General features: G+C 37.3%; 1 protein-coding gene across 1 annotated transcript; it reads right to left on the reverse strand.

Annotated features, from left to right (window-relative positions):
- Nucleotides 1-4,749: 4,749 nt before the first annotated feature.
- mop (tyrosine-protein phosphatase non-receptor type protein myopic) lies at nt 4,750-21,109 on the reverse strand. Its single transcript, XM_073081025.1, has 21 exons — nt 20,900-21,109; nt 20,614-20,816; nt 19,918-20,240; nt 19,469-19,642; nt 18,959-19,245; nt 18,440-18,630; nt 17,509-17,653; nt 16,910-17,141; nt 15,814-16,013; nt 15,253-15,385; nt 14,756-14,923; nt 14,371-14,529; nt 13,987-14,073; nt 12,151-13,779; nt 11,545-12,035; nt 11,050-11,193; nt 10,643-10,771; nt 10,226-10,404; nt 9,576-9,760; nt 6,250-6,372; nt 4,750-6,086 (listed from the first exon to the last, which is right to left on the reverse strand). The coding sequence occupies exons 1-21, from the start codon at nt 20,984-20,986 to the stop codon at nt 5,866-5,868; spliced, it is 5,490 nt and encodes a 1,829-aa protein (XP_072937126.1). The 5' UTR covers nt 20,987-21,109; the 3' UTR covers nt 4,750-5,865.
- Between the last annotated feature and the right edge of the window lie 43 nt (nt 21,110-21,152).

Consider the following 21,152-nt stretch of genomic DNA (forward strand, 5'->3'; position numbering starts at 1 on the left):
ACAGGTGTAGGAAAAGAGTCACTTAAACATAGCAACAGATGTAAGGAGAAGCAAACTATTTTTATAAAATTCACATAAGTTCGTCTTTTGTTCAATTTGTGCTAGATTTTTATATCAGCGATCACTTAAACATCACACACAGTAGAAAATATTTGCACAGTCCTTGTACTAAGTATGTATATGATTTTTTTGTGTAAAATTATCGAGGGATTGAGACACGAGTATACGAGTACTCCATGAAATATCGGTAATAATAAAGGATTTAAGACAACTAATCGTGAGTATTCGTCAAAGACCTGGAATCTAATTACTAAATGGCCAAGTGTGAGTCGAAATCGCACATGGAGGGTTCCGTACCACGAAATTTTCATTTATTTTTTATTTTTAGTATCATAGCGGCTATAGAAATAAATATGTCACAGTCAAAGGGATCAAATAGATATTATACATAATGACAGGTTATGTATAATAACTAATCTGTCCAGACAATGTGATAAATAAGTCACTTTATCCGGCTGTTATATATAATAGCAGGATAAAGTTAGTCAAAGTAATAATTATGTTATTGTAAGAACCCAAAGTACGGTAAATCTTAAGATTAACTGATATTATTATGTTGTATCAACGTCATCTTGATTGTTATTTTACAGTAACTATGAATCATAAAGTTTAGGTCCGAATTATCGTGAATCGGACTTACCCGCTCGCAGGGCGCTGCCGCGCTTGCTCGCTTAGTTTTCAATTTTCTTTTATGTTCCAAACTAACCTAATCATTATTAAGCATGTATGAAAATCTTTAGGATTGGTTAGGTTGGAGCAACTAAGAAAACAAAACTAAGCGGGCAGGGCGCGGCAACGCCCTGCGAGCGGTTGGGTCCAAGTCATGTAAATTCAGTATGTGCTTAAAATATAAATAAGCGATCAGAGATAATAAGGCATGCATTTTTATTAATCCACCCCATAGCTGATTTACGTACATCGTGTATAGAGATCGGGCGTAACATACCTAGGCATGTCCATTTTTCTACACGTGTTTCATTATAAAAATACAAAAATTATAATAATGCTTAAGAAAAATCGAAATAGAAACTTGTTTTATTATACTGTACTTGTTTTATTACTTTCTCCAAGACTTTGAAGATTTTATATACAGGGTGTCCCGTAAGTACCGCTACAAACTTGGGGAGAACATAGGTTAGGGTCTGACTCTCGGAGAAAAAAAAATTGCCTTAGTAAAAGTGTCTCCGTTTTTGCACTATCGATTGTTTTATATTTTTTGAAAAATTCACCCCTCTTCATCTTTTTTCGCTAACTGCGTGTATAAATTTGATGATGTAGTGTTTATTTTTTTTGTTACCTAAATACTATCAGATACTTGTTATATCATATTGAAATGTAAATTGGTTAAAAGATGTAAATGAACCATGAAAAAAATAGGGCTATTTATAGGTTTTAATTTTTTTACAATTTATTCCTCAACTTTGACTATTCGCAGTGAAAAAAATGTACTGAACTATAAGTACACATTGCCCAAAAAATATGTCTAGTTAATAGAGATTTCAAAAAGGCACCACACTTAGGTACTATTTACAGTTGAAGAAAAAAAGTTAAGGCTGTTTTTGCGTGAAAGGGACTGAAATCAACTAAAACGTAATCATCGAGTTTTTATTTAAATAACGCTTGCTACCTACTTAAAACGTGTCAAACACTACAAAATTACATCATTGACTAGTTAGACACTTAAAAATATCAGTTGTAAAAATCCAACTAAGTAACTAACTAGCAAAAAAAGTAATACAATTTTTAAGTCAATATTTACCAGCCAGGAAGCCAGGAACTCTTCAGCGACTGAGGGTAAAAACTGGTAGGAGATCTACCATCCATCTCCTGGTTCCATCATCAGATCAGTTCCAAGATACCAAATTATGACATTCTCATTCAAATTACATACACATATGAATTTTCACTTCGACACGACAGTTAAAAGTAGGTAGAAATTGACTTGAAAAATTGTATCACTTTGTTTGCTATTTAGTTACTTAGTTGGATTTTTACAACTGAAGAAGGATATTTTTAAGTGTCTAACTAGTCAACGATGTAATTTTGTACTGTTTGACACGTTTTGAGTTCGTAGCAAGCGCAATTTAAATAAAAACTCGATCATTACGTTTTAGTTGGTTTCAGTCCGTTTCATGCAAAAACAGCCTTAACTTTTTTCTTGAACTATAAGTAGTAAAGTGTGGTAGCTTTTTGAAATCTCTATCAACTAGACATATTTTTTGGGTAATGTGCGCACTATAAGCGCACACAGTACATTTTTTTTTACTGCAAATAGTCAAAGTTAAGGAATAAATAGTAAAAAAATAAAAATCTAAAAATAGCCCTATTTGTTTTCATGGTTCCTTTACATCTTTTAACCAATTTACATTTCAATATGGTATACCAACTATCTGATAGTATTTAACAGAAAAAAACACTGCATCATCAAATTTGTACAAGCAGTTAACGAAAGAAGATGAAAATGGTGAATTTTTCAAAAAATATAAAACTATCGATAGTGAAAAAACGGTGACACTTTTACCACAGTATAATATATCCTTATACTGTGCTTTTACTAAGGCAATTTTTTTTCTCTGAGAGGTCAGACCCTAAGCTATGTTCTCCTCAAGTTTGTCATGGTACTTACGGGACATCCTGTATAATGGCTGGTTAATGTGTTAATTCCGTGTTATTTATCACTTTGACCAAATTGATAAAATATTATACATAATGGTTAGATATTATGTATAATATCAGAATTTATCAATTTGGCTGTAACAAATACATAGTGAAAATTTGAAGTGTCTACATATTACAATTCAATAGAAAAACGCCGGAAAATAGCGGTTTATTTTTAACGGACCCGATTTGTTTCAAAGATTTTTTTATATTTACAATTTGTTGTCACAGCGACCACCGATAAACATACCTAAACTGTAAAAAAATCAAGTGTCTTATCTATAACTGTTTATAAGATAGAGTCCTATCACAGACGGACAGACGGCGGAGGCGCAGTATAAGTATCTATAATAAAGTATAAGTTTAACCCTTTTGTTTTTACCGTTTGGGTACAAAACCCTCAAAAAGAACTTGAGAGAATTCGTAGTATTTACCCATAATAACTGCATAGACCAGCTTATTCCCTGTAATTCAATAGTTTAGATTGGTTCGTAGTATAGTTATAATTAACAATCGAATATTGTTAGCTAAAACCCCTGAAGTTCTTAGTCCGCAATATGATTAGATTGCGTACTGGCGTGTTCGCAAAATACAATAGTAAGATATTGTTCTTTCGGTACTGAGGTATGTACTGTTTAGGTACTTATAATTATCGTTGTTTGGGTTATAACTACAGTGACGTGCCTGTATTGTTTTTTACCATGGTCGTGGTCTTATTTTTTATGAGTTCTAAATTCGAGTAGTACCTATTAGGTTCATTACGCCCCTATTATCTGTATAGTAATTTAGTAATTTAATTCTGTAGTAGGGATGTACATGATCAGTAGCGGACTGACGTCGTCGGAGGTCCGGGGCGGAAAGTTAAATGGAGGCCCCCAGTAAAAAGTTCGCCTGTGATTCGGTGACATTTTTCTCTGACCGATACACATTTCATAGATTGTTTGGTTCTGACGACCATTTTTAGCAACTATGTTGGAGACCCCCCAGGATCGGGAGCCCGGGGCAGACCGCCCCTTCCGACCCCCCCCCCCCTTAAGCCGCTAGAGTTGATAATATGAAATTTGGGATCTGAATACGGATATATTATATACAGGGTGAATTTTTCGCTGATCCTTATAGTTTCGGATTTGAAAAATTCACCCTGTATAATTCGGATTCGGATAGCTTAATTTACGTACCTATGTAAATTATTTCAAAAATTGTAAAGTAGATGAAGAAAATACAAATAGACAATAAATGCTTTATTTGTAAAGAAATAATGCGTGCGACTGCCTTGTCTTGTGTATACTGCAATTTCTTCTTATCACTCTTCTTTATTTATTTGCCCCACTGCAAGGATTAATTTTCCTCAAGCGTAAGTACTTATATATAAAGGCCCCGTCAAACAGAACGCGTAATTTACGCGTGACGGGAGATAAGAGCGCTAGGAGTAAAACCTGATGCCGCTCTATACCGCATTTTCGCTAAAACACTCGACAACATTATCTTGACTAAGCGCTGCTGTTATGGTTTGAAGGATTTAGTGAGGAAGACAATTTCCGAGGCGTTCTAGGTTAGTCATCTGGGGTAGCGGCACATCTTTGACCGACCTCAAGTTGGAATCTAGTATTATCTGGGATTGATTACCATATGTACCATAGGCGACAGTAGTCACTTACTCTACTCCTACTCCTATCGTGATCATCATCAACCCATTGCTGGGCATGGATCTCTTTTCAGAATGAGAAGGATTAGGTCATAGTCCACTGCGCTGGCCAAGTGTGTATTGGTAGACTTCACATACCTTTGAGATTTTTTTTTATAAATCTCACAGGCATGCTACTTCTATAGTATAAAAATATAAAGGGGAACGTTTTAGAAAGCATAATGGCAAACGCTGATGTAATAAGGAGTAACTTAGGCTACTTATATTTTAGAACTAGCTATGTGGTTGTGCCCCGCGGTTTCACCCGCGTTAAAAAGAAATAACGCGGGTGAAACCACGGGGCACAGCTCGTGGTAAATAAAACTCAAAGTAATCAGTCGAAAGCTTTTTCATTTTTTTAATAATTGATAATACACAATTTTGTTTGAACGCCCACTAGGTGTTATATATAGTATATTGTGACATTATTTCTTATGAACGAAATTGTCTTTCAATTTAAATACTCCTAAAACTATAATTCATTTCAGGAATGTGATTAAAATATACAATAATCAATGTGAATTATATGTGTATGAATATGATATAAAAATGATAAGCTGATGAAAAAAGAACATGATCTATAATTATGAATATCTGAACAAAATAAATCCCTATTATTTTCATATACAAATTTATTTAATGCAGTACGAGTACATAACTAAATTAAGGTGCAACAACTATTTAATTTCATAGCTACATTATTATTTTAAATTTAACTATAAAACGCCTCTTACCAAGCCCTTTAATACTGCTAACTTTAGTCTTTAATATGTTTAATGTAGTAAAATAAGAAATAAAATTAAGTTGAATAAATACATGAATCAAAAGCGATTTACAGTTTTTTAACATAATCAATCTAATTCCTATAACTTACAGCACACATTATTGTTATTAGATATGTGTAAACGATGCAGAGTAATATATTTTATTATCGCATTGAATATCAGTAGTACATGTTGAGAACAAATATTTCATATAATTTCAAAAAGTTAAGTAGCCCAAAAATTTTCTTGTATTACTTTACATAAGGGCAAACAATTTTAAATATATCAATATTACTTCGATTAGATTTGAATTGGTGCGCCAAAACAAGCATGGTTATAAGATAATATGAATACACGATTTTTTCCCCAAATCTTATATTAATTGTATTATCCCACCACCCAATGCAAGGGTGGGTAAACCGAGATCATTTCACAAATTTCCTTGACTACTTAATCTACTCTACATTAATAAAATACACTAATAGGTATTTCCGAAACGATGACATGTTTGGGAGCACCAATAAAATGATATAGATTTCCAAATTCACCAATTACAATTGTTCACTGTCAAGATGGTCATAACATCAAAATTGAGTACGACATAAAAAAAATCACATGCAGCTATGATCAATGTTTACCGAACTTCAAATAATAGCACCTTCCGTACAAAAGTTACACGGAAACTATTACTAAAACACATTACTTTTTCTTCAGACTCCAGAGGGGGTCTAGGAAGTTGAGAGGATCCTTCATGTCACCGCTCTTTAGGCCCGGGGATTGCTTCATCTCCTCGAAGGATTCCTTGGAGAATTTATTCTTTTGGCCCGTTATAGTGGGAGTGGAGGGCGTGGGCGTGACCGGCGGGAGAACGGCGGCGCCGCTCGGACCGGAGATTGCTTCTCCATTAAACATAGTTGTACCTGGGTAATTGTGGAATTATTTTAAAAATTGTATTTTTATAAAGTTAAAAACGGTACATATAGTTTAAAATTAAATAGTATTCTATTCAAAATTCCATTTTCTCGCAAAAAAATTAAATATAGTAAATCGTTTCAAACTTTATACAATTTTGTGGTTACGTACCGGAAATTAAAACGCCTTGTGCATAAAACAGCACAGTTCTATACGCGTCGACTAAGTATTTGGTGTCTTCTAGAACATTTGTCCGGTGTTTATACAGGTTGATGCATCCGTTATCCAGCATATCTGAAAAAGTGAAACATTGAAAACCCTTGAATATTATATTAAAACTTTATTATCGTCATTAAAAGTCACACATAGGGATAGCTTTTCGTGTTAGACTTTTAGCCTTTCCGGTGTCGTTATCTACCCTTAAATATTTTTTATTTATTTATTTTATTTATGCACACATAGATAATTAATAAAAAAACTTATAAATAGAATATCGTGCAAAGGTACTGCTTATTCCTAACGAAATATCTTCCAGCAGACCTGTAAAAGGAGATGGGTTAACAAATGGTGGATATGCGTGCACGAGACTGAATAAATATATGTTATAATATATATTTTAATCATACATTACATACATATAATACCGAATAACACATGGAAAGATATTTAACATATACATATATAGATATAGTTATATAAAGATAACGGTGTAATACATATTATTATAATACAAATATAACAATAAATAATATATAATGATTTAGCTAATTACTCATCTTGCTAATGAGAAGTAGTGGTCTTTTACTCTCTTTTTAAAAATAGATATGTTCTTAGACTCTCTTACGTTTGGTGGAAGCGAATTCCACAGTCTGACTGCATGAACAGTGAAGGATTTGGAATAGGAACTGGTTTTATGAGGCGGGAAACGAAGGAGTTTTGCGGTGTGTCCTACAAGGAGCAATAGAGGGACGTGCATAGGAGAAACGCTCTCGCAGGTAAGTTGGGGATGTTGTGCTGTTAAGGATATTAAATAGCAAACATAAAATTCTAGTGTTTCTGCGAAGGCGGATTGGGAGCCACTTGAGATCCTTGCGAAGATGAGAAACATGGTCATACTTACGAATGCCAAAAATAAATCGAATGCATAGGTTTTGCAAGCGCTCAAGTTTGTTTAGTAGCTCCTCTGTAGCATCCAGATAGCAGGCGTCAGCGTAATCTATGATAGGTTGAATTAGAGTCTGAGCTAGAGTAATTTTAGTTTTCAAGGGCAATACACCTTGGAGGCATTTTATTGAATGAAGGGAATAGTGCACCCTACGACTGACTTCATTGACGTGAGCATTCCAAGATAAAGTGGAATTAATTAAGAGCCCGAGATCCTTCACTGTTTCGCTATAAGGTATAAGTGAACCATCAACATTTACTGAGGCCAAAGTTGAATAATCTATGAGGCTGCGAGCATGCCTACTACCAATTATAATGGCCTGCGTCTTAAGTGGGTTAACCCGGAGACCAAAGGACTTGGACCATTCAACCACACGACGTATGTTATCGTTCATGGTGGTGATGGCCAAGTCAGATTCTGCAGCGTTGAAATGATGGTACAATTGCAAATCGTCAGCGTAAAGATGATATTTACAAGAAATTACAGAAGTGATAGAATTGATAAACAATGAGAAGAGTAATGGAGAGAGAACGCCACCCTGAGGCACACCCGCATGCAGTTCATATGAGTCCGAGAAAGAATTGTCCACACGAACACGTTGCGAGCGGCCCCGAAGATATGAGTCAAACCATGAGATAGTGGTTGAAGAAATATTAATGGATTGGAGAATTCCTAAAAGAATATCGAAGTCTACTGAAGAAAAGGCATTGCTAAAATCCAGCAAGACTAATAGAGTGAGTTGCCTATCCTCTACGGCCCAGCGTATGTCTTCAGTTACTTTCAACAGAGCTGTAGAAGTACTGTGGTTTTGCCGAAAACCAGATTGGAAAGAGTTGAGAGACTTATTAGAGGTTAGAAAGGAAGATAACTGAGTATGAACTATGTGCTCAAAGACTTTGGAAAGGTAAGGTAAGATGGAGATAGGTCGAAAATGAGATAGCATTGAAGGAGAAGTAATCTTGGGAAGAGGGATAATGTGAGCCTCTTTCCACGCCGTTGGGAAAGTACTTAAGGATAAGGATTCGTTAAAAATATGCGTAAGTACAGGGAGAATAGATGGAAGAATAGGTAATATCATCTTTGAGCACAGTTTATCATTGCCAACAGAAGTAGAAGAAATAGATAGAACAGATTTTTTTACAGTTTCCTCTGAAAGGGCAGAGAGGCAAAAACAGGGACACTGTGGTCTTGGCAACCCAGCCAGTGCCGCAAGTGTCTGGGATTTGATGTAAGGGTTAATATTATAAGCGGATTGGGAAAAGTAATTATTTAACTCACTTAAATCAAGATCCCTACACGCGGCACTGGGAGATTTACCAATACCGACAGATTTTAGGAACCTCCAAACATCGGTTGTACATTTATTAGCGAGTGAATTATGGAAATAGCGTCTCTTTGCATCTTTACACAGACGATTGCAACGGTTTCGTAATATTTTATAAGCAGACAGATTATGCTCTGAGGGATGTTTCTTGTACCTCCTTTTCGCTTTATCACGACGTGCCATTATTTCTTTAATTTCTGGAGATATCCATGGAGCAGGCTTCCGCTTAACCTTAACACGTCGCAGTGGGGCATGCTTGTCGTACAGGTCAACGATAACTGTCGTAAGAGTGTTCACTTTCCCATCAATGCTACAGTCGTTGTACACCTGGGACCAGTTTAAGTTACTAGCGTCATGTCGTAATGCCTCCAGATCCATGCCCTTGTAATTACGAAGAAGAAGAAATTGAGAATTACGCTTCGGGGTACGGATACGGTAAGAGAGATAAACCAAGTCATGATAAGAAAATGAAGCAGCGAGTTGCCCATGACTGACAACATTACTGGGAGATGAAACTATCAACAGATCTAGAAGCGAAGGAGTACAGTTAGGAAAATTATGAGTAGCGGAAAGTGGTAAGAGTTCAAGATTAACAGAGCTTAACAAAGATGTAAGTTTAGAGGAACGAGAGTGTTTTAAGTAAACATGTATTAAAGTCTCCCGTGAGTATAATATGATCATATATAGGACGTAAGTCATTAAGAATTAAATCAAGCTGGGTAAAATAATCAACGGTGAGATCGGGACTATAAAAAACAGAGAGCAGAATTTTTATTTTGTTAATTAGTAATTCAATAAATATATATTCTGCTGAATGAGTATACTCGGAAGGAGACGCGCTGACTTTTATTCTCATGATGAGAATTAAAAAATCTTTGAAACGAACTCCCAACAGTTTGCTCATACTCGGCATAATGCTAATATATCATGGTTTAATTCTGTATAGTATATACGCTCCACAGCTGGTTGCCGAGCCGCACGTCGCGCCCAGCACGCCCCGCCACTCACCGCACAGGTCCAGGTGGCCCGCGCGCACCTGGCACATGGCGAGCAGCAGCAGCGCGAGCACGGCGCTGCGGCCGGCGCCGGCGCCGCACTGCACGCAGGCGCCGCGCAGCTGGTTGCTGAGCCGCCCGCCGTACGTCGCGCCCAGCACGCGCTCCGCCAGCATCACCAGCGGGGAGCACACGATCCTGGAGAAAATTTTAATATAAGCTTATTTAACGTAGAACGCCGCTTTACATGTTGATATGCAACCGCTTGTTGCATTGATCGATTGTAAAGTTCGTGGTAAACTTCTACTCCGCTCTGAAGTTCTTAGTCAGAGTCAAATGAGGTCAAACACAACTACAAGCATATACTCCATAGCAACAGTAAGGGCACACTAACGCAGCTATGTTCCCGTGGGCGAAAGCGGGCAGCGGGGGGTGTCGGGGAGGTCCCGCGCTGTCTAGGTCCCGCTAATATTTACAATTAGCTGTTGTAACGCGACTCGTTTCTATATTCAGAGCGGACTAGAAGTTTGGCATGGACTCTACACACTTAACGGTCACAAAATTATGAGGTAATGCTAGCCGCGCAGTTAGGCGCCTCCACGGTTAACTGCTACTACGCGGGAGGTTTAACCCTTCGCGATCGCCTCATAAAACTCAACTCACTTGGCGGGGAACACGTTGATCTGGTAGTGCGTGACCTGCAGCACGGTAGCGCCGCAAGAGAGCGTCAGGCGGCGCTCGGTCCAGTGCGCGGTGCACGCCGCGTCGGCCAGCGCCACGCGCAGCGTGCCCCACTGCAACGCCTGCCCCTTCGCCGTCGGCCAGTAAGACTTGCCCTGCATCTGTATACGACAAACATTTCGAATTTAAATTAACAATATTTTCTCAATTTATATGCTTACAAAATTATGATGTTAAAACATTAAATAAAAAAAACAGGTTCTCTACAGGATAAAAACCGACATGATGACATCCTCCTTAGAAGTAACACCGACATAAGCCCTCGGTGCATGTTCGCGAATTACTGACTAGAATATACTACATATATTGTTTATGTTAGGGCTATGAATATTATCTCACCTCAATTTCACTCAGTAAACAAACGACGCAGCTGATTTTGTTCTCTAGAATGGCTCTCCAGAACAGGCCCGCTTCCTCATCCTCCGGGGGTTTGGATATCACTAGCGGAATGCACCATGGTGCTAATTGCTGAAAAGAAAACACTCAAATAAGTTGACACTAGTTTTCTAAACTAATTTGTATTTCAAGATTTACCTATTCCTTATCTAAACGGAAAAACTGAACTTGTAACCTCATGTATCCGCTATTGCGTCAACCCGTTCATCTATCTACGATAGGTCACGTATATCACAAACATTTAAATGATCATAATAGCAAGTTTATAATAATAGCTATTTTTTTTTAATAATAGGCAGACAATTTAATACAATTTCCGTACTATAAATAAACACATAAGAAAATATTACCTTATAATATGAAGCGTTTATGTATGCGTCTGGGTCGGATTTCAACGTAAGTCTGGAGTCGTCGTAAGGCACCACCGCAGTTACGATGTTGCCTGGTGTGTATTGCATGGCAACATTCTTTGTTCTTTTCATGTTCTCTTTACTCTGAAAATATAATGTTGGTGAAAATTTAACGCCATCAGCCCAAACGAAATGTAAATGTTCATCACCTGCATCAATTAGGCCTGAAAATCAATTCTCAGATAAACCAGATTTTACATACGTTTTCGTTTCCTTCCAATAAATTATGACGCATAGACAAAAGCTGCAAACAAACTTTCAACAAAAGGAAATTAGAAGTTAACTTTATGTTATCAACACGTTTTTCGCGGCAGATAATCGAACTCTGAACGCTACTATCGCTAAAACTACGTAGCGTTTTAGGTTATGGTACATTTACAACTCCTTAATCATAATAAACTTCATTTATATAGGTTGGAAATGTACAATACTTACCTGTACATCTTGTAAATTTTTCCACTTAGCATCAAGGAGCGTTATTCCGCTAGACGTCGGATTTGTTAGCGATTCAGTCAACTTTTGCAAGTTTTTAACTTCTTGCGTGAACTGATTTAACAAACTGGGATCGGAAAAAATGTCTCGCTTTGCAGGTCTCTCAATAACCTCCTCTTTGACTACTGGCGTAGGCGTTTCCACTCGAGATATGACGGGAGCTTTAACTATTGTCTTTTCAGATACTTGTGGCACTTTTATCTCGGGCATTAGAGGTTTGTGTTCAACGGTGAAGTCTATATCCGATAAGAGATCAAATGCAGATGGCTCTGCATTAGCCTCGGCTTTTTTCACATCTGATTTGTCTTCTACAACTTCCTGCTTGGGTTGAGAAGGTGTCTGTACTTCAGTAACAGAACTTTGGTCTACATTCGTATGGTTCTCACTTTGGTTTGTAGTATTTTCCTTTGGCGTTGTCACTGGAAAGGACTCAACTGTGAAAGAAATAAAATTCAATGTAACTGTGTATACATTTATTTGTCAACAATTTACAAATTATAAAATTATAATATACATATTGCACTGTAATATTGCACCATTAAGCCTTACCTTGGTTGTTGGTGTACGTGAGAGCCATGTCTTTTCCTTGGCCGGATTGCATGTAGGTCGACTGATTCATGTTGGCACCGTAATTTGTAGAAGTGGGAGTAGATTGGGGTATGCCCTCACTCGCTTGGTTTAAAGCAGTCTGATATCCATATGGCAAGTTGTAATAGATTTGGTCATTCCCCGACTGAGTTCCCTGCGACTCTGGCGGGTCTGACGGTGACTGGACGGTCTCACAAGTGCCCGCACTAGTATAAACACCCGGTGTCGCCCAATTTGGGTTCTTATCCGCAGGAGATTCCACACTTCCTTGGGATACATTCCCAAAATTTGTATAAGAATTTTGGGAGCCATAGTTATATTCGTATGTACCAGTCGCGTTATTAAACGTATAACCCGGGTGATTTTGATACGTCGCGGTGTAATTTGCATTTGATTGGTCCTGGAATGGCGTGTTATTCTGTTGTGGAACATTTTGTATTTGCTGTGGGTACTGGTTGCTTTGCTGCTGAAAACTTTGCATGCTTGAATTGTCAGAGTATTGTGGAGTATTCTGTACATTTTGTACATTCGATGGAGCCGAGTACTGTGTGCTAGTTGGTGGGACATTTTGATCAGGCGTGTAGTTCAAAGACGGGTTGTAACTTTGGTTAGAAACGTAACTCGGCTGCATGCTCATCGTAGACAACGCTTGACCAGTGACGTGAGACTTTATCGGTTGGTCCAAAGCGTCTATTTGAGCTAAGGATGGGTTCATATAACTCGTGTCTACATCGCTTGGCACACTGTACGTCTGACTGACACTCATAGCGGGCACGGTCGCATTGCTCGTGGACGATACCGTACTGTCAGCGTGCGTATACGTATAACTTTGCGAAACGCTATCGTACGCGTTTGTGTACGAATATTGGTTTGGTACACTATACGCATTCGTTACGGGCTGCATGCCGTATTGAGCCATTGCCTCGTTAGAATACGAGTAGTTACTGTAATCGGAAGGCAGTTGCGACGGCACCAGCGTCGTGTTGGAACCGTGTGTTGCGTTGCTGTACGACATATTCGCTTCGGATACATTTGGATATTGTTGCTGTTGGACGCTGTAGTACGTTTGCGAATACTCTCCGCCGTAATTGACTGGGGGCTCGGATTTCGGTACAGACACTTGCATTTGAGCAAAACTCGCATTCAAATCCGCTTGGCTCGTGGCACTATATGGGTCTGGTATCTGTGCCGTTTGGTTTGGAACCTGATTCTGCGCGTACTGGTCGCTGTAGGCGTAGTTTGCGTTTGGGTTCATATTCGGTTGGCTGACGTTGGTATACATCGACAAGTTCTGAGAGTCCGTTACTATTGTCGTGTTGTCTGCGGTGGCGGTGTAGTACGGGTTCGTATAAGTTTGTGGGTCCACCATTTGCGAGGAGTACTGCGGTGGGGTGTAAGACGTATAGGCGTAATTCTGGACGTCATCTGGTATGGGTTTGTCAAATCCCTTCGTGCTCGTTGGGTACGCGTAGTTGGACTGTATGGTTTCTGTCGGTGCGTACGGAGTGGCATACCTTGCGTACGGATTGGGCGTTTGCATATTCGGTGGCATTACACCATCTTGCATGTTCATTGGATTTAAGTCCGTAGCTGAAAATTAACACAGATTTTATACCAGATACGCTTTTATATACACAAACAAATTATTTAACGGTCGTAATATAAAAGACGAAGGAAATATATGATAAGCTATTTAAACTATTATGGGACCAATTAAAATACTTAAAAAATCTACACATACAAAGCAGCAGTTACGTTTGTTAACAAATAAAAATGCTATTTATAGCACGATATTACCTTCAGAACCAACTGGAGTAGGTCTAACAGAGGTTGGATAAATTGACTCAGGATAGTACGCATCAGAGATCACAGGGTCAATTTGAGCTGTAATATAAATAAATGGGTTTCAATTCGAATGAATAGGGCTTTTCAAAAATAAGTAGGTAACTAACCAATACTATCGGCAATTTAATTATCCCTTGTTGTTAGAAATGTTGCATATAAAAGCAATAGGGAATACACGTTTAATCTTCATGGAGTTGAATCTTATTAGCGGCAGGTTCACTGATTTATTTCATATTAAAAGTCTATTTCGTAATTTCGTTTTGGGTTTTAAATTTAAAACTTATCGTCACATGGTCATGATCTGAAATAATCAGTATCTAGTATCAAGTGTTCTACCTTGTGGAGTTACACTTCGGGGCATATTCCTATTCTTCATGTATGGCAGATAGTCCTTAAGCTTCAGAGTGCCCCCACTGCTGGGGGTGGGCACAGCATCGAGCGCTTTGCTAACTGTACTAGAAGCCGGCAAGGAAGGCGTAGGCGTAGGCGTAGGGGCTGTGTGGAAAGACAACGTTTTTTTTATCATTATAAAGATACGATTTATTTGCTTGACCTGTTTGTTCTTTTTGTACAGGTAGGAATATCAAATTCTATTTGGGGTTGATTGCAGGTGTTATATGGCAGATATAGATGTGACGATGGTGCCGCCGGAGTCGAACCACAGAGGGTTCTACCAGCTCCAAAATCTATTTGAAATTAAACATTTGTTTGTGTGTCTCACCGCGCTGGTTGGCCATGAGCTGCGCGCGCTCCTCGCGCTGCACCTGGCACGTGCTGCGCAGGCGCGCCAGCAGCTGCGACACGTTGTGCGCCAGCTTGCGGTAGAACTCCAGCCCCTTCTGCGACTTGCCCAGCAGCTCCGTGTGCGTGTCGTACGACGTCACCAGCGCTGTATATGAACACACCACTGATTATTATACGAACTCAAAAGGGTTCGTCAAAATTCACTAGTTTAAAAAAATTAACACTGACTGACAGACAGAATACTACTTCAACTGGAATGTCCAAAAGCATGAAATCTTGCAATCTGAAAATGTAGATCCGCATAGATCTACTACATATTTATGGTAGACCATAAATGAAGAATCAGAAACTTATTTGAATAATAATAGATCATAAGCTTTACTCCAGTATCAGTAATTTGAAAGTAATGTTAATTTGCCACATTAGTTATTATTATGATTAAAATAATTAAATGTTATTAAATAGTTTGCTTACCATTTATAAGTCCATCTCTTTTCCTTATTACATCTGAAAGTAATCTCCTCGACTCTCCATAAGCTGCATACAGTGTTGTCAATTTGTTAATTATGTTTTCTTGAGCAGCCAAGTTTTGTTCGATTATTTTGACCTATAACAAAAAAATGGTGTTGTAGAGATGAAATGATGTATAGAGATCATTAGTTCAATTCATAATAAATAGATTTTAAAAAGATTAAATTAAGCAGATTTTAGCAACACAAATACATAGTAACTGCTTATCAAAAATTTTGCTACTTGTGGTAAATATTATTAATTTTTTTGGAATTTTGTTTTTGGGTTTTACTTTTATCTTAAGCGCTTGTATATACATAATATATATAAGCGCTTGGTTGTATATAAAATTATATGTCTTTCTTTCCTATCAAAGTTTCCATAATTTTATCCGGCTCAGGTACATCTCGGGTATCAAGTATCAGGTAAATTTATAAACATATGGTACATAGCATACCCTACTGGCTACAAGCTCATGATATATTCCTATGCCATAAAAAAAACAATTTCAAAATGTCATCAAACCTTAGGCGTATGCTTCTCGATCTCCTGTTTAAAGATCTCATCCGCGGGCTCGGTGCTGCGCGCGAGCAGCTGCTGCGTGATGTCGTCGGCGGCGGCGGCGTCGCGCAGCTGCGCCACGAGCGCCTCGCGCTGCGCCCGCATCTCGCGCGCCTTGCCCACCACGCGACGCATCTCCTTCATCGTCTCGCGGTCCAGACCCTCTGCGGGGAGAATGTTCAACATAGGGTTGGCGATCTGAGATCGGTTAATCGAAGAATCGATTTTTGGAGCCAAAATGATCTATTAATTTAACCGATCTACAGTAATGGATCGATTCAGTGAATCGATCTTTCATCCTAAAAATTCGAAAGTCGATCTATTCGTAGGTAATTTGAGTGTTATATAGACATTTTTTCTGACGAATACGGATTTTAGTGCTAGTTTGGTTCTAATAACCTATAAAAGGTATTTATTTTCGTTATCTTCGCCATTTTAAAGCTTAAAAGGTCGAAGATAGATTTTTGAAGAATCGATTCTTTAGGCCTCGATTTTTTGTGAATCGATTCCTTGTACTTCGATTCGAATCGATTCAAGAATCGATCTTTTTCGGAAAAAATCGCCATCCCTAATTCAATATCAATTTATTATCGTCCCCTCATGGGCACTCATTAGCCAGTTGTAATTACACTGATAACATATACCAAAGGACCAATATTATAATGGCAACATTGCATAATCCTGTGGTCTGGTAAGAGTCAATCTTGCGATGCTTTCCAATTTAATTCTCAGCGATAATAACGCATTCGTAGTCAATCTCGGATAGAATTAAAATTCTATTTGAGTTTGCTAATAAATTCTAAATATAGCACTGACCACTCAGCAGCAGATGGAACATAAGGTCATAAAATAGTGTACACACAGAATACTACTTTTTGTTGTTCATGATATACATAACTATTACAACATTATAGTCTCTTAACCTCATATGAGACAATTTTACATAGATATTTTAGTATTATCTGTAAATAAGAACAAAAGTAATAATTTATTTTTGTACATGAAATACACAGATTATTTAAAATCCCATCTAATCAATTTTACACCTCTGTACACTCACCAATATTATTAATGCTGGGTATCTTGTTCTGGAGTACGTCAAGCGGCTGTGCCAGCAGTCTAAGGTTGGCGATGTGCAGCGTCATGGCCTTGTGCAGCACCTGGTTGCTCTCGTTGGTGCGCGCGTGCGCCTCCTGGTACTTGTGGAACTCGCGCGAGATCTCAGTTTGTACTATCGAGGGTGGTCGAGGACCCATTATCTTCTGATACTCTTTCTCTTTGAGGGTTTCCTCCTGGAATTTAAGCGAAAATTTGAATGCTGTTAAACTATTAATATTTCACATTCAACAGTTTTAAAAAGCTCTAAATTACAGTAAAATTTTAACTTACAGTATGAGTTTATGTATCTAATCGATATTTTAAACCTTTTTGATATTGTAGTAGCATCATTGCCATTTATATTTATATTATAATATGAATATAAATAAGGCTTGAGTGTTCCGGTTAATTGAGTGTATGAAATATGAATACCAGGGATGAATTAATATGAAGCATAATTTTTTACTCTCAATTAATAAAATCAATCAACTGTTTGGTTAGTCATTTAAGTTTGCACCCTACAACCCTTTTACATCATCATTATACCTTTAAACATTTTACCTGAATCATTGTCTTAATCTCTGTCAAGGAATGCTCCACATCGCTGATGATTTCCGCCAGGCTGTTCATGGAGTCCACTAAGGTCTGGATTATTTCAGTCTTCGCATTCATGGCCGCACATCTGTCTACTATTTCTTGAGGTATTCTAGAACCATTGTAATTTTTTTTTGTTTAGTTCATATTTTTAGGTAAATTAATTTTTACATTGACTTATAACTCAACTTATAATTGTATAGTTCGCGCCAAACTGCTAATCCGCTCCTGATGTTGTTGCAAGCGGGTGTAGTCATACAATTTGCTATGGCGATGCGATTCATTTCTATATTCAGAGCGGACTAGCAGTTTTACGCGGACTATATTTATAACCAGAAACATTAAAATGTTTTGTAAACAATATCTACTCTCATCTCAAAATAAATATTACGAGAATTCAATACATCAACTTTAATATTAGTTGTAGTATCAATAAATTATCAATTTGCATATGTTCAGTTTCTTCCCCTTAATGTGAAAAGTTGAGTGACTGATTTAAAATAAGACTTTACACAACAGTCTTATCTGATAAGTTGTGTTCCAGTTTACTCCATGACTCATGCATTTGTTATTGTAAGCTAAAGATACCATAAATTAAAAAATACTCTTTGTCAAGAAAACTAAAATATTCCATTATGTTCAATTGTTCCTTTGTACCACACATAATTAAAATTTAATATTAAAAATTAAAAAAACACATAATTAAAATTACTTATACTTAAAGTCATGCAAGCCTTCAATCTTTAGGATTTAAAAGCATTTATTTTTTTATGGCTTTAAACCAATGTGGTAACAACTTTACTCATTGCATGGCTTGACACAAAGATATTAATGTTCCAAATAACTACTTTGTGAACATAAAAAAGTATGTATACAAACAATACTTCAGCAAACTCACGTTTGGTCACTATCCAACAACTCCAATTGGTCCAGTTGCAGCGAGGACATGAACTCCATCAGCTCAGTGTTCTTAGCCTCGGCCTGGCTGACCACATGCCGCAGCAGTTTGGCCTTCTCTTCAGAATACATGGATGATGCTTCATGAGCACCAATCGGGACGAGCCTCGAGAATATGTCCGGACCTGATATCTGAAAAGATAATTAAAAGCTAAAACCCACCAACCACTTTGCACCTTTATTTAATGAAGCATGGTATTAAATTATAATGTATTTATTTTGTAATCATTATCATCCAATTTGAATATCACTGGATCAATAATGAGTAATGTTAATGACTACTTTTTGTGTCATGCAAAACAGTAGAGAGAATAATACTGTAAGTTCACTTTACTTTGGTTATTCCCCATGTGATAATACTAACAGGAGACAAATTCAGAATAGTTTTCAAAAGTCCACATGTAACAACAAAGTCTTCATCAGTGTAACTGAATCTCATTTGAAAAATCTTATTACTTACCTCTGGATCATTAAAGTTAATTGGCATTGCTTTAACCAAACAAACTGGCTTCAGATCTGTCAACTGATCCTTATCTGGCACTTCCTCATGATAGATAAATTCATTCTCATTCTTGGCTGCCTTTCTCTTTCCCTCAACCACATCATTGGTGAAAGTCAGTGCCTCCTGTGTAATTTGGACGGGCTCTATATACTTGGCCAGCTTCCTGGCTTCTCCTAGTTTTTCTATTGCTTGCTGATAAAACGCAACTCGCTCTCCCATATTTTGCTGTTCTTCCGCATGAATTCCTAGAAATTTAAATAACTTATTGCAAATATTGATAATAATATATCTTTATGCATAGATCTAGGAATTAAATACACACTAATTTCTCACGAACTGTTAATGTAATTTTATATTATTTTCATTCCATTTTGATAATTCATTTAATTTCATTTATTCCATTTACAAATGTTTATAAACATTTAAATCACTGTGTTGAAATGCAATAAAGTTTTTTTATTAATTTACCTTGATACAAACAAACAATGCAGCCAATGTACGCAGCCTTGAAGGAGAGATAGCGATGCCAGTAGTTGTATAGTTTTGTTCCAATTATCTCATGGATATTGTCAGTACCCGTAGATGGTCCTAAATAAGCTAGAGAGTTTTTGTAGAAGTACAACACTTGAGTAGCCACAGCACCTAAGACAATAAAAATAATATTGTATAACATGTATATTAACTACTACAACTTAATACAATGTTGAAACTCTTGTTGATAATTTTAATTCAATGTAAGTTCTATTATTGTTTAGACAAAGTAATGAAGAAATTGCTGAATTATCATAGTACTAACTAAACATCATATACATTTTTTTTATTGTTATTGTTTTTATACAAGACATAAGTTACAATGAAAGGTATGTAGTAACTAATGTGGTTTCATAAAATGTAATGTATAGTTACACAAGCCGTACCAATAACGCTGGGCTTTCTTGTGTCTTGAATGCTTTTATCCAGAATACACTCCTGAGCTTGAGCAAAGCAAACCTCCTGCAGTAGCCTCAGAATCTCCGTGGACACATCGGCTCCTGGAGGCTGTGGGTACTGTTCTCTCAACAGTTGAAACACCCATGCAGCATTCTGATAATGTTGGCAAGCTGCCTTTAAGCTCTCTGGTGTTGTACGAGGCTGAGATGCCCCTAGTTGTGTGTGTAATGCTCCAACATTGAATAGAACACAGGCCATCTCAAAACGGATGTCTGGGAGGGTGCAACTCATGTTAGCATAAAGGTCTTTCCTACAAGAACAAAGAACACACTAGTATTACTTTCTACTGAAATAAAAAGCATTTTATAATTTGCTGTCAATCACTTAGTGCTGGAATAATCCAGTATAAATAGAAGTTGCAAGCCACCATATTCTTTCTTTATGCTTATTGTTTGTTAAATTTGACAATTGCAATTGGCAATTCATATTAATTTAACTACATAAAAGTATAAAATATGTAATATAATTTTAAATACAAGTATTGTATAAAAGTCACTCAATACTTATAATAACATAAACTATATTCATTTAATGTATTATGATCATACTTTCTTTTTGTGATTCATTCATTCAAATCAAAATTAGATTAGTGAGTAATCACTAATCCAATTACATCGACATACCAGGTGAAAGAGCAGGCGGCAGGTTGACCTTTCGCCATCGGAAACCGACTTTGCAGCGCTCTGAGCTGGCAGAAGTAGCGGACGAGGGCGCTGACGCCCGCCGCGTCGATGGAGGCTCGCACGGCCGCCGACCGCAGCCCTTCCAGCTGGTGCATCTCGTTGCCATAGCTATCAGGATCCTCTCTGTACGCCTCAGATATATACTACGAACAATAAACACAAAGAGTTACACATTATCTATGTAATCTAGAACACCCAGTCACTTTTGTCACTAATCGGATTTTACCTGTTTTAGCTTCGGTCCGAAATGCGTATTCTCTGGACTAACTTTTAAGTCGAAGCTAATTAATGGCAATTTAGGAACGGCTTCCATGGTTTTTTATTTGTTTTATGACAACTGATTAACACTATCCTGATAATTTCATCACAAAATCTCTTTTTTGCAGTTGTTGAACTGTCATGTTTTTTTGTTTATTGCACAGACAAGGAGTCAGAATACCACAGAGTACTTTTATCTTACCGACTAGAGTATACAATAT

The sequence above is a fragment of the Epargyreus clarus genome, unplaced genomic scaffold, assembly GCF_041222505.1.
Source record: "Epargyreus clarus isolate Ecla_fem2 unplaced genomic scaffold, WU_Ecla_fem_2.2 ptg000015l, whole genome shotgun sequence".
Taxonomy (NCBI): domain Eukaryota; kingdom Metazoa; phylum Arthropoda; class Insecta; order Lepidoptera; family Hesperiidae; genus Epargyreus; species Epargyreus clarus.